This window comes from Neofelis nebulosa, chromosome 5, assembly GCF_028018385.1.
Source record: "Neofelis nebulosa isolate mNeoNeb1 chromosome 5, mNeoNeb1.pri, whole genome shotgun sequence".
NCBI lineage: Eukaryota > Metazoa > Chordata > Mammalia > Carnivora > Felidae > Neofelis > Neofelis nebulosa.
The window spans coordinates 75,699,874-75,714,120 of NC_080786.1; the positions used below are offsets into that span (position 1 = coordinate 75,699,874).

The following is a 14,247-nucleotide window of genomic DNA, read 5'->3' on the forward strand; positions in this document are numbered from 1 at the left end:
GAACCAGTGTGGCATAGTAAAAAGAATGTGAGCTTTGGAGTTAGAGCCTTTTCCAGATCTCAGCCACTCCTTGCTTGTGTGACCTGGGCAGGTTTGTCTTACTAAACTTTGTTTTTTCATCTAGTAAAAGGGAGTAATACTCTCCTCTGCCTTTCAGAGTTATAGGAGAATTAGAAACCATTGTACATGAAGGACTTAGCACAGAGCGAGCGCTTAATAAATGATAGTAGCTTAAATGACTATGGACAAATCCTATGTAAATGTGCAGGAGTACCATGTACTTATTAAGTACTAAATCATAATTGGCCATACTCTTCAGTGTCTGGAGAGAAAATTGCATACATAGAATCCTTACTTTCTGGTTGTTAAAGTAAATTCTGACTTGCAAAGGTCTGTACAGAGCACAAACAAAAACACTGAATCAGAGCATGAATCAAAGTGAAATATTTACAACAATATAGAACAAAGGATGTCTGCTTTGTGACACTAAAGGAAGTTAGGAATGCAGAGAGAAGTGTTGTGAATGGGAAAAGTTCACGTTCTAGGCCAAAGTGTTATATTGTTAAAAAAAAAAGAAAAAGAAAGAAAGAAAGAAAGAAAGAAAGAAAGAAAAGAAAAAAAGAAAGAAAGAAAGAAAGAAAGAAAGAAAGAAAGAAAGAAAGAAAGAAAGAAAGAAAGAAAAACTAATTTGAGGTTATAGTGACCTACTTAAGAGTCTTCCTTATGATGTCTGTAGACAGCTGTGAGTAGGATTTTCCCCAGTAGAATTCCAGACTTCCTCATTCTCTCTTTTTTCAAACAAGATGGGGGGAGTTGGGGGGTGCTAACCTTGCCAGTGGTATGCTCCTAGTGGATAAGCTCTGCTAATCAAAACTGCCCTCCTGTGGCCAACTTGGGATACCACATTTTATTTAGCTCTTGGGAGAGATTAAATATGTCATATCCTGGAAATTTTGAAGCCATTGAGTGAGAATAGAGGTTGATACAGCTGAGAAAAGCAAGTTAAGATGCATGGAGTTTTAGAAAAGAAAATAGGTCCAATCCATATGTTTTCCTTTAAGATTTTTTTGCTTTGTTTGTTGGTTTAGGAACATGAAAATAGGGGTGCCTGGGTGGCTCAGTCGGTTCGGCGGCCGACTTTGGCTCGGGTCATGATCTCACAGCTTGAAGGCATATAGGTTCGAGCCCCATGTTGGGCTCTGTGCTGCCAGCTCAGAGCCTGGAGCCTGCTTCAGATTCTATGTCTCCCCTCTCTCTCTGCCCCTCCCCTGCTCATGCTCTGTCTTTCTCTCTCTCTCAAAAATAATACACATTTTAAAAAATTAAAAAAAAAAAAAGGAACATGAAAATAGATGATGTGTAATTTAGTTCATGCAGTGAATTACCAAATTTGATATATTCAGGAAATGTGAAGACTCTTGTCTTGGGAAAAAAAGTTTGACTACTATAAAAGAGAACTACAAAAACCAGAAGCCTAAGTTTTTCTTTCACTCATAAAAGACCAGTAGGCAGTTCTAGTATGTCGCTTCGACAATCATCAAGAATCTAGACACTCATATCTTGTTGCTCTGCCATTCTCAAAATTTGGTTCTCAGGTTGTGGGCTAATAAGATAACCATTTTATCTCATGCCACCATGTTTGCATTTCTGGCCAGCAGGAAGAGAAAAGGAGGTGTAAGGAGGCATAACCCAAAATTTGCACTCATCACTTCTCTTCCTATTCTTTTAGCCAGAAATCAGAAGACCAGTCCTAGGCTGGGAAATATTCTATGTGGCCATGTCCACATAGCTAAAAACCGGGAGCTCTCTTACTATGAGAGAGAAAACAAGAATGGATATTGGGATTCAACTGGCACTTTGTGCCGTATTCCAAAAATGTTTTCCTACGTTAAGAAACTTTTTTTTCCATAAATACACAGAAAAGTTCTTGATTGGGGTGCCTGAGTGGCTCAGTTGGTTGAGCATCTGACTCTTGGTTTCACCTCAGGTTATGATCTCATGGTTTCTGGGTTCAAGCTCTGCTTTGGGCTCTGCGCTGACAATGTGGAACATGTTTGAGATTCTCTCTCTCTCTCTGCCCCTCCCCTGCTTGCTCGAGTGCTTGCTCGCTCTCTCTCAAAATAAATAAATAAACTTAAAAAAAAAGCTGATTAATAAGAAGAGTTTATACTTCCACATCTGTAGGGGAAGTGACTATGCCCAGCTCTGGCCACAGCATGGACACTCCATGTTGCCTTCAGAATGAGGCTTATACAGTCAGAGTAGAGAGATCTGGATTGTTTTAACCATGCCAGTATAGCTGGGAGGATTTTTCTTCTCTATTCTAAGTTAACTTGCTTTTCCCCATTGAGTCTTTGAGTCTTTTCTTCTTCCTTTCCATCCTTCCTTTCCATCCTGCCTTAAACTTACATGAAAGTGGAGAGACTTTGGTAATGAATCCTATAATGCCCATTACCCAGTTTCAACAATTATCAACATTTTGCTAATCTTATTTCTCTTTCTAGGATATTTTAAAGCAGATACCACTTGGTATATACTTTAATTTCTGTTTGACTAAATGAGTCTAGGATTTAAGACTAAGGTCCTCTGCCCTAGCTGAATGCTTATCCATTTGGCACTCTGTATCCTTTGCATCTCCATGTAACCTCATAAATTACTGTTCTTCAGTTAATTATAACCAGTGCCATGGGGAGCAGCAGCTATCATTTACTGTGTTCATCATACTGGCTAGGCATTTGATAAACTTATCCTCATTTATGCCTCATGATCTTATCCATATTTTATAAATGAGTTATCTAAGGCTAAAGCTCACAAACATTAAATAACTTTTCCAGCTACAAACTAGTGGAACAAAACTGGGAGACCAGGTCTGACTGCTTATAAAGTCCTGTACTCTTTGTTCTTTGTTACACGGTGATTTATAACACTTGATTAGGGGACCGTTTTCTTCACATCAGTCATATTGTCCAAGCATGTGGCCAGTGTGTTTTACTGTATTCACATTCTTGGAAAAGAAACCAAGTATGATTTATTAATTATTTAACTTAAGAGTTTCATTCATCAGTTGCATGTTTATCATTTATCTTAGGTAATCCTGTTGTTTTTAGTTGAAAAAAGATGCTAAAATTTCAGTAAAATACAATGATATAATCAATACCCATGTATCCTCCACCCCAAATTAACACGTTCATATTTATTTCATCTCATATTTTCTCCCAGGAGAACATGACAGAGTTGAAGTCCACTTTTTTCTTCCCCAGAGCAACACTATCATGAATGTGAATGTGTAGCTTTTGAGTTCATACTTTGTATTGCATAAATCCATAGCCATAAATAACATGTAATGTTGTATATTTTGAAGATTTACGTAAAATATATTTACATATATATATATATATATATATATATATATATATATTCTGTTTTTCTTCAGCTCCCCTTCCATTCAGGAATTGTACTGTCAGTCTGTTGATGCTGATACATGTAGTTCTAGTGTATGCTATTCCATTGTCTGTCTTATACCACAATTTATCCATTACTCTACCTGTAGACATTAAGTATGTTGCTACATGTTATAGGTATTAAGTTTGTTGACAGTTTTTTGTAATTATAAATAATGCTATCTTGGACATTATGTTCCCTTGAACACGTGTCTAAGATTTCTCTAGGATATATTTCTAAAAGTAGAATTGTTACAACATGGAGTATGTGAATTTTCTTTTTTTTTTTTTAAATTTAAAAAAAAAATTTTTTTTTAACGTTTATTTATTTTTGAGACAGAGAGAGACAGAGCATGAACGGGGGAGGGGCAGAGAGAGAGGGAGACACAGAATCGGAAGCAGGCTCCAGGCTCTGAGCCATCAGCCCAGAGCCCGACGCGGGGCTCAAACTCATGGACCGTGAGATCGTGACCTGAGCTGAAGTCGGACGCTTAACCGACTGAGCCACCCAGGCGCCCCTGAATTTTCAATTTTAGTGGATATGCCAGTACCTCTCTGGAGTGGCTGTACAAACTTACTTTTCTTTCATCAGGGAACAGATAGATGTTCCTATTTCCCCAGACCCTTTAGCCACTTCTTGGTGTTACCAGACTTTACAGTTTTTGACTCCAATCTGATGGGTGAGAAGTGCTTATACTTTCTCATTTTCACTTTTAGAGAGCAGGTCTTTGGGTATTCTTTTAATCTTGTAAAAGACTCTTTGCAACTAGTTCCTGGTGAGAAGTTCTTTTTTATGAAATAAAGAACTGGGAAGTGGAAACCCTGCCCCAATTTACCATTAATTGAATTGTTTTTTGTAATTTAACATCCTCTGTTGACTTTGTCTGAAGAGTTCTGTAGTATTTTCTTACTTGAAAGAGTTCACTTTATAATATTTTCAGAACCAGATATTTTCAACTTTCATAATTTGGGTATTGGGTCTTTTAAAAAAATATTCTTGCTTAGACCTTTTAACCAAATGTTGACCTTTAAGGAAATGAAAAATGAGAAGTATTTAGAAAAAGATGACTTTTCTTAAAAATCAGTTGGAAGAAGGGGCACCTGGGTGGCTCAGTTGATTAAGTGTTCGACTTAGGCTCAGGTCATGATGTCATGGTCTGTGAATTTAAGCCCTGCATTGGGCTCTGTGCTGTCATAACTGCTCAGAGCCTGGAGCCTGCTTCAGAGTCTGTGTCTCCCTTTCCCTCTGCTTATGCTCTGTCTCTCTCAAAAATAAATAAATATTTAAAAAATCTTTTAAAATGTATATTAAAAAGAGTTGGAAGCAAATACATTAAAAATATCAAGAGGTTATTTCTGGGGCATCTGACTGGCTTAGTTGATAGAACATGCAACTCTTGGTCTTGGGTGATGATTTTGAGCCCCATGTTGGGGGTAGAGTTTACTTTAAAAATAAATAAAATTGGGGCGCCTGGGTGGCTCAGTTGGTTGAGCGTCCGACTTCGGCTCAGGTCATGATCTCACAGTTCGTGAGTTTGAGCCCCGCATCAGGCTCTGTGCTGACGGCTCGGAGCCTGGAGCCTGCGTCACATTCTGTGTCTCCCTCTCTCTCTGCCCCTTCCCTGCTCATCCTGTGTCTCTCTCTGTCTCAAAAATAAATAAACATTAAAAAAAATTAAAAATAAAATTAAATAAATAAATAAATAAAACTTATGGGGCGCCTGGGTGGCCCAGTTGGTTAAGCGTCCAACTTTGGTTCAGGTTATGATCTCACAGTTTGTGGATTTGAGCCCCGCATCGGGCTCTGTGCTGTCATAACAGCTCAGAGCCTGGAGCCTGCTTTGGATTCTGTGTCAGCCGCTCTCTCTGCCCCTCCCCTGCTCATACTCCATCTCTCTCTGTCTCTCAAAAATAAATAAATGTTAAAAAAAAATTAATAAAAATAAAAATAAGTAAAATTTTAAAATAGGTTATATCTGGAAAAGTAGAAATTTTTTCTTTGTATTTCTGTATTTTCTAAGTTTTTTTAAATTAAAAACACATAAAATAAGTTCTAGATAGTAGCTGGGGTTAAGACAAAAACTGTAGCTTTTTATTGTAATACTGTCCAAAATGTGAGAAATGTTTTCACATCTGTCATAGGTATCATTCCTAGAGGATTAAATTAAAGTCATAGCTAGGACTTTGCTTTTTTCTTTGCTAGAACAGAGTGACTGTTCTGTTCGAAGAGTCCTTGAAAGGACTGAGAAGAAGCACTGCTGGATTCTTCTCTATTTTCAACAGGTCGTTGGGGTGCCAGTTGGGTCCACTTTACCTTCAGCAGTGAAACAGGCTGTAGCAATCAGTGGCGGCCAAATCCTTGTAGCCAAGGCCAGCTCTTCTGTTGCCAAAGCTGTTGGTCCAAAGCAAGTTGTGACCCAAGGAGTTGCCAAAGCAATTGTGAGCGGAGGTGGAGGCACCATTGTTGCTCAGCCGGTGCAAGCCTTAACCAAGGCTCAGGTCACTGCCGCCGGCCCTCAGAAGAGTGGATCCCAGGGTTCAGGTAACTGATACTGTTGCGGGGCCCTTTCAGCAGCAGCTCTTTCTAAACTGTTCTTTGCTAGTGATTTTATTCAGTGTTTGGTTCTAAGAAAACCTGTTGGTTAGTGCTATAAGGAGTATATAAAAATATGTTAATCTTCTTCATGTAACATTTTACGTAGAGATCTGTAAGTAGTTTGAGAGGGGTGTGTGTGTGTGTGTGTGTGTTTTAGCAAGAGTAATAGAAATAGAGGGTTTTTCTTGATAACTGCTTTCTGGTCTGACATAATTTTTGTTTGACCTTATCTCCACTTTGGGTTGTATTCAGACCTAAAATCTTGGGATGGTCATTTATCAGCAGCATTTTGAGATACTGATGTATCATTATATTGTATACCTGAAGCTCATGCTATATGTTAATTGTACTTGAATAAAAAAATTAAATTAAAAAAAGAAAACTTAAAAACTAAATAATAGGGGTGCTTGGCTGGCTCAGTTGGTACAGCATGTGACTCGATCTCGGAGTTGTGAGTTTGAGCCCCACGTTCGGTGTAGAGATTATGTAAAAATAAAATCTTAAAAACCCAAAACTAATTCCAGAACCAACTTTATATATTCAAAATAAAATAGGGGCACCTGGGTGGCTCAGATGGTTACACTACCAACCCTTGATTTTGGCTCAGGTCATGATCTCACAGTTCGTGAGTTCAGGCAGGTTCTGCCCTGACAGTGTGGAGCCTGCTTGGGATTTTCTCTCTTTCTCTCTCTCTCCTTGTCCCTCTCCCTCTCTCTCTTTCCCTGTCCCCCCTTCCCCCCCAAAATAAATACACTTGAAAAAATATAAAAAATAAATATAAAAGATTCATAAGAAAGAAGAAAAAGAAGGTAGTAGATGTCCAAAATAACGATTTCAGAGGTGATGAATTGCTGGTGATGACAAAGTCCATTTGTGGCCTTAGAAAAGAGTGCTTGAGATAGATTGGAAGAAATGATCTTGGGAGTTTAGAAAATGAAGTACCTGAGAAGCCAGAGAATTAAACAGGTCATCTGCAGTGCTGTCACTGAGGATGACAGTTGTTGGCATACAGCAAGACTGAGTCAGGAGTCAGTCTTTAGCAAGTGAGGGGAAGTGGCTAGGGGTTCAGTAAATGAGAGTAGAAAAGCAAGGGGTAAGGTGGTAGAGCCATGCATGATCCTAACAGGAGCCAGCAGGTTTTTCCTCTGGAATGAGGGGTGGTAATGGTCTGAAAGCCAAACTGGAGAGCAAAAAGGCTTCTCTTCTAGTCCTGGCCCTCATACACTGAGGTAAGATTAAAAAACAAACAAAAAAACCAGCTTTTAGCTAAGGGGCTGTGGAGGAAGTCCTATCTTCAGAGGACTTTTAGTGTTTAGTTACACAAAAAGACATTAAGGTTGAAAGAGGTGGAGATTCTAAAGGGTGTAATTGACCACAAAGGGTGTAATTGACCACAGCAGGAATTCCTGGGGGCTTGGTGAAAGAGATGGGGGAGGAGGAGGGCCTGAGAAGGTGGACTCAGATCAGGAATGGAGAGCAGTTTGGGGCTGGACTTCCGGGTACGGGTGACAGACCAGAGAGGTTTGCTGAGATGCATATGGTGTAAAGTGGGATTAGGTCTGGCAGTAGTGGAGAGATAATGGCACTCAGTTTTAATATCAGTCCCTGATGTTTTGGGGCAGCTTCTAGGTTCTTGGTTCCCCAAATCTTGCACAGTGAAGTAGTAATGAGAAGGAGGACTAGTCCAGCAGGCTGGAGGACGCCATGAGAGTCCTTTGCCTCTGGTGACTCACATGGTTCTGTATGCTTCATTTTGTGGGGATTTGGATTCAGAACATTTGCAGAAGTTTTGATGTGTAAGTCTCCAATTAAGAATCTCATTTAAAGGTTTACAGCCCTGTGCATCGAGAAGTAAATTCTAAGGGATAAGCGAAAGCTCTTTGACATAGGTAAGACTGAATTATAGTTTCATAGTATATGTGCCAGTTGTTAACTGTGGCATTTTCTTAGTTCTTAGAAAGTGAGAGAGATAAGAAGTCTAGTTTCAAATCAGTAGATTCATTCATCACTAGCAATTGATTGAAGGGGCTTTAAACAATTGGGAGGAAATATACATTCATCCATAAATAAGGTGATTATTTCATTGATTGTCTAAACTATAGTACTTGTGAGAGTAAAAAGAGTTACTATTTTTTTCTTAATTTTTTTTTTTTAACGTTTATTTATTTTTGAGACAGGGAGAGACAGAGCATGAACGGGGGAGGGTCAGAGAGAGAGGGAGACACAGAATCTGAAACAGGCTCCAGACTCAGCTGTCAGCACAGAGCCCGACGCGGGGCTCAAACTCACGGACCGCGAGATCATGACCTGAGCCAAAGTCGGAGGCTTAACTGACTGAGCCACCCAGGCGCCCCAAGAATTACTATTAATAATCATTGGGACACAGGTATAAACTGGAACTGTTCTGGGCAAACTGGGACATATGGTCACCCTATTTATGTACAAATATTCCTTTCTAGTTTACAGCAAGCTCTTCTAGTATATAGATTATTTTTTAGGTAGCAAGATATTTAAGACTGTCCACCTTGTGTATTTAAGAAAACTGTAGTTTACTGTGTATGTTTTTCAGTAAGTATCTTACTACGTTGTTTTAATTTTAGAGATAGCATTGACCTCAGTTCAAATTTATCATAACTGTTTTTCCTCTTTTTTTTTTTTTTTTTTTTCCTTTTCCCCTTTACCATTTTAGTAATGGCAACATTACAGCTACCAGCCACTAATCTGGCCAACTTGGCAAATTTGCCTCCTGGCACCAAACTCTACCTTACAACGAACAGCAAGAACCCTTCAGGAAAAGGAAAACTGCTGCTGATCCCTCAAGGAGCCATCCTACGAGCTACCAACAATGCTAGTTAGTCCATCATTAAATCTTTGGTTCTTGGGCCTCTGGGTATGTTCATTTCACCCACCCAGGGGCAGCTCTTACCTGTTTCAGGAAGTATTTCCATAGCTCTGTATGATGGTAGTATTTGCCCATATGGATTTAAAACATGCATATAATTTAACTAGAAGTAGGCTTAAACGATCGTAGTCCTAGGAGGTGATACTGTTATTTTGCATTTATCTACTCAGAGTTTGGGATCAGATACAAAGTACATTGGAGAGGTATGGCTACTGAAGGTGTGTTGAGAGAAACCTGTCCATGTGAACTGTAAACAAAAAAGAGTTCTTCCTTTTCAGTGATATCTAGAAATGTGACACCTGTGGAGAAGTTAGCTGAGAGCCTATATTTTGGAGGGGATAGGAATAGGAGTGGAATCAAGTGTGTCTGCCTGCCATTATTTAGATGTGCATGTTAAGTTTGCTAGGTTTGGAGATGGAAAGAGAAATAGAGAGTCAGCCTTAGTGTACAAGCCTTAAAACCCCAAGGAAATTAGGTGGTTTATCTAGATTGACAAACTTTTGTTTTGACATACAGAGAAAACAATTTGGTGTTGGAAAGGAAAGGGTAAAGGGAATTATTTCCCTCTCAATCAGAAGTAAAATTGGTATAACCTCACACCAGTCAGAGTGACTAACATGAACAAATCAGGAGACTATAGATGCTGGTGAGGATGTGGAAAAACGGGAACCCTCTTGCACTGTTGGTGGGAATGCACACTGGTGCAGCTGCTCTGGAAAACAGTGTGGAGGTTCCTCAAAAGATTAAAAAGAGAACTACCCTGTGACCCAGCAATAGCACTGCTGGGAATTTACCCACGGGATACAGGAGTGCTGATGCATAGGGGCACTTGTACCCCAATGTTTATAGCAGCACTTTCAACAGTAGCTAAATTATGGAAAGAGCCTAAATGTCCATCAACTGATGAATGGATAAAGAAGATGTGGTTTATATATACAACGGAATACTACTTGGCAACAAGAAAGAATAAAATCATGCCATTTGCAGCATTGTGGATAGAACTGGAGGGTATTATGCTAAGTGAAATAAGTCAGAGAAAGATATCATATGTTTTTGCTCATATGTGGATCTTGAGAAACTTAACAGAAGACCATGGAGGAAGGGAAGGGGAAAAAAATAGTTAACAAACAAGGAGGGAGACAAACCATAAGAGACTCTTAAATACAGAGAACAAACTGAGGGTTGATGGTGCAAGGGAAGAGGGGAAAGTGGGTGATGGGCATTGAAGAGGGTCCTTGTTGGGATGAGCACTGGGTGTTGTATGTAAGCCAGTTTGACAAATTATGTTAAATAAGATTTAAAAGCACCCCCCCTCCCCAAGTATAATTGGTATAATAGGTTCACTAAAAATTAGCCACTCTTGCCAAAATGTAGTGTGTGAGCTAGTCGCCATTTTGTTTACTAACTATAATGGGTGATTTCTGCTCTCTCACCCTGGCATTTTTTCCTCCTACTTAAGCTGTAGTATATAAAAGATATGTAAGAAAAGGACAACGTGAGTATTCCACAAGTCACCCAGAGAGCTATTTAGGTTTTAGTTTGTATATATTATGTCACCAAGTGGGAAGTAAAAAAAATTCAAAGGCTTTAAAGTAGAATTTTAGGGGCGCCTGGGTGGCTCAGTCGGTTGAGCGTCCGACTTCGCTCGGGTCACGATCTCACCGTCCGTGAGTTCGAGCCCCGCATCAGGCTCTGTGCTGACAGCTCAGAGCCTGGAGCCTGCTTCTGATTCTGTGTCTCCCTCTCTCTCTGGCCCTCCCGCCGTTCATGCTCTGTCTCTCTCTGTCTCAAAAATAAATAAAAATGTTAAAAAAAAAAAAAAAAAAATTAGAATTTTAAAAGGAAAAAAAAATGGGGCCCTGGAGTCATTATAAATGTGAAGAAAATCAGTTTTTTCTGCGGCAGAGGGCAACAGAAAAGGTACTGTAAAATTACACTAAATTCCAGCAGTTTCACTGAAATCAAATGAGATGCCAGAATGTTTATAAGCACTTCTCTGAGCACATTCCAGTCAGCACTTGGTTAGAAATGTCAGCTATCACACTCTTTCTTGATGTCCCACACTAAGTCAAAACTCTTGTTAAAGTTAAGTTCTTCATTGTACCGAGAGCTGAACTAGTCAACTGTCCTTCAGTTGGAAGTAGATCAGTCTTCAGTTCTGGGATGTTCTTCTCACTCTTGTCACAGAATAGATACATTACAGAAAAGAAAGGAGAAAATAGAAAAGGGAAGGAATGTCGCTGTAAGGGAAACATCCCTCTGGGCTCATCTATCTTTCTGTTAAGCCTCTTAATACCTTTTCTGATGTTGCTGTCATTTCATTGTATTTTCAGACCTCCAGTCTGGCTCAGCTGCAGGCAGTGGTAGTGGCGGAGGCAGCGGTGGCAGTGGCAGCGGAGGTGGAGGAGGAGGAACAGGAGGAACTCAGAGCCCTGCAGGCCCTGGAGGGATATCCCAGCACCTGACTTACACATCTTATATCCTAAAGCAAACGCCTCAGGTCTGATCGTTTGTGACTGGTGTCTTTTAAATCCTTTGGTTCCTTAATAACTGCCTTTAATTATAGTGGATTTATCTTTACATCTCTGGGATCAGGAGTCAATACTAACATTTTAGCTATGTTATGAATCTATATTATTTTGGGCTTGTTTTATGTTGAGACAAGAGGTCCTAGACATTCAGAAAGACTTAAGTATCTTTCCCAAGATGTCTCTGCTAAGCCAATGATAGAATTTGGATTTAAACCCAGATCTTTCTGACTCAAAGAAAGATTTTTCCTATGCTTTTGCCTTCCAAATCCATGAGTTAGTGAGTAGTGTTCATGTGCAGTTGAAAATTTTCTCTTGGAAGGGAGTAACCAAAGAGGTACTATCAAGTTAAGGTATTTGGAGTTAGGTTGGATTCATGATTAGGAACAAGTTTCTACTTTCTTTCCCCTCATTGCTAAAGTCTTGACTCCTCTTTAAGAATTTTTGTTCTCAATGTTCTTACTAAGGATGGGTAGTTATGAATCTTGAAAATTAAATCCAGATTTAAAGATTCGGTTGTAAAACTTGAGTTTTTAAGCAGCCTGCTCCACAGCTACTGTGCAGAGTTCTAAAAGTGGGGAGAGCTTTTGGGAGGGACCCTGAGAGCAGAGCTGTTCCTTACAATTATTTTGGCTGAGTTGGAGAATTCAAGGGGGGCATTGTAGCTTGTAACATGGGACCTTGTGATTTAAAGGGTCAGGACTAGTCATTTGAACTTAATAATTACTGAGTAGGTCTTTATTTGTTTCTAGGGCACATTTTTAGTTGGTCAGCCATCACCCCAGACATCTGGAAAACAGCTGACTACTGGGTCAGTGGTCCAAGGAACGCTGGGAGTCAGCACATCTTCTGCACAAGGGCAACAAACATTAAAAGTCATCTCTGGACAAAAAACCACTTTGTTTACCCAGGTAAATAAACACATACCCCAAATACAAGGTGGTTATGGCATTTATTAAAACTTTTACAGCTTATCCTTTTCCACAAAGAAATTAAGGTTGCCCAAGAAAATGAATAGTAAGGGGCGCCTGAGTGGCTCAATCAGTTAGGCATCTGACTTTGGCTCAGGTCATGATCTCCAGCTTGTGGGTTTGAGCCCCATGTCGGGCTCTGTGCTGACAGCTCAGATCCTAGAGCCTGCTTTGGATTCTGTGTCTCTCTTTCTCTGTCTGCCCCTCCCTTGCTCGCACTCTGTCTCTCTCTGTCTCTCTCAAAAAATAAACATTAAGAAAAAAAAAAGAAAATGATAATAAAACAGTATAGAAAAATAATAAAATCTTGAAATTTGGGAAAATACAAGTAGAATGAGAAGATAAGGCCAGAGTTATTAGATATGCAAACAGCTATGTCCTATATAATTAATAAAATTTGCCAAAGCAAATCAGAAGCATGATCAGTTATAAAATTCAGTTTGTGAGAGGCAAAACAATACCTACATATTTCCTTAGAAGAAACAGAGGTTTTCTTGATACTTCATTCTAAAATGTCTCTGGAGGAACTTCGTATGGGAGATTCTGAATAGTGTAGTAGGTGATGCCATCCACAGTATCCATGTACAGTTGATCCTTGCACAACAGGGGGTGGGTCAGGGGTGCCAACCTCTCTCACAGTGGAGAATCCTCATACGACTTTTGACTCCCCCCAAACTTAACTATTAATAGCCTTACCAATAACATAGTTGACTAGCACACATTTTGTATGTTATATGTATTATATATTGTATTCTTACAGTAAGCTAGAGAAAAAATGTTACTAAGAAGATCATAAGAGGGCACCTGGTGGCTCTGTTGGTGGAGCGTGTGTTCTTGGTCTTGTGGTCATGCGTTCAAGCCCCATGTTGAGGGGTAGAGATTACTTAAAAAACATTAAAAAAAATTTTTTTAAGTGTTAAACCAGCCCTGCATTCCTGGAATAAGCCCCACTTGTTTGTGACATGTTATCCTCTTTTAATGTATTGCTGGGTTTCATTTGATAAAATTTTGTTTAGAGTTTTTGTAAGGGTTATTGGTCAGTGGTTTTCTTTGTAATTCCTGTCTGGTTGTGATATCACATAAGTGAATGAGTTAGAAACTTTTCCCTCTTAAAAACAAAAAACAAAAACTTTTCTCTCGTTCACTTTTTGTGTAAAAAATTTTATGTAGAATTGGTATTATTTTTTTCTTTAACTAGAATACACCAGTGAAGCCATAATGACCTCAAGTTTTCCTGATTGGGAAGGTTTTTAACTACAATTTCAATTTATTTAGTAGATACAGAACTATTCAGGTTATTTGTTTTACCTTGAGGAAGGTTTGGTAGGTTATATCTGTAAAAAAGGAATTTTTTCTCCATCATATATTTTTCATATTAGTACTGTTTCATTTCTTTGAGTACTAATTTCCCTTTGGTCAGATGCACTTAGTATTTTAAACAGATATGAGGCCCTAAAATTCTTCAGGCAGTTCTTTAAAATCTTAGCTTATTTCTTCCTACCTGCTTATGTTGCAGCTAGTGGAGTGACTTTCTTCCTGTTCTACCACTGCAGAACAATTACTGTTGCTTTTTTTCTTTTTTTAAGTATATTTATTTGGGGGGGTGGTGAGAATGAGTGGGGGAGGGGCAGAAAGAGAATCCCAAGCAGATTCCATGCTATCAGCACAGAGCCTGACGTGGGGCTCAATCTCACAAACTGTGAATTGATGACCTGAGCCAAAGTCAAGAGTCGAGCTTAACTGACTGAGCCACCCAGGCGCACCTGTTGCTTTTTAATAAGGTATTATTTACATAAAATAATGCATAGAC

The 14,247-nt window shown here is 39.2% G+C and overlaps 1 protein-coding gene across 3 annotated transcripts in view; it reads left to right on the plus strand.

The window, feature by feature from the left end:
- YEATS2 (YEATS domain containing 2) overlaps positions 1-14,247 on the plus strand; it is a 111,493-nt gene that overhangs the window by 66,445 nt on the left and 30,801 nt on the right. For all 3 annotated transcript variants that reach the window (XM_058730638.1, XM_058730639.1, XM_058730640.1), the window contains exons 16-19: positions 5,724-5,982; positions 8,726-8,887; positions 11,272-11,438; positions 12,219-12,377. In XM_058730638.1, coding sequence (XP_058586621.1) covers positions 5,724-5,982; positions 8,726-8,887; positions 11,272-11,438; positions 12,219-12,377 — 747 coding nt within the window. The remainder of the gene's footprint in view (positions 1-5,723; positions 5,983-8,725; positions 8,888-11,271; positions 11,439-12,218; positions 12,378-14,247) is intronic.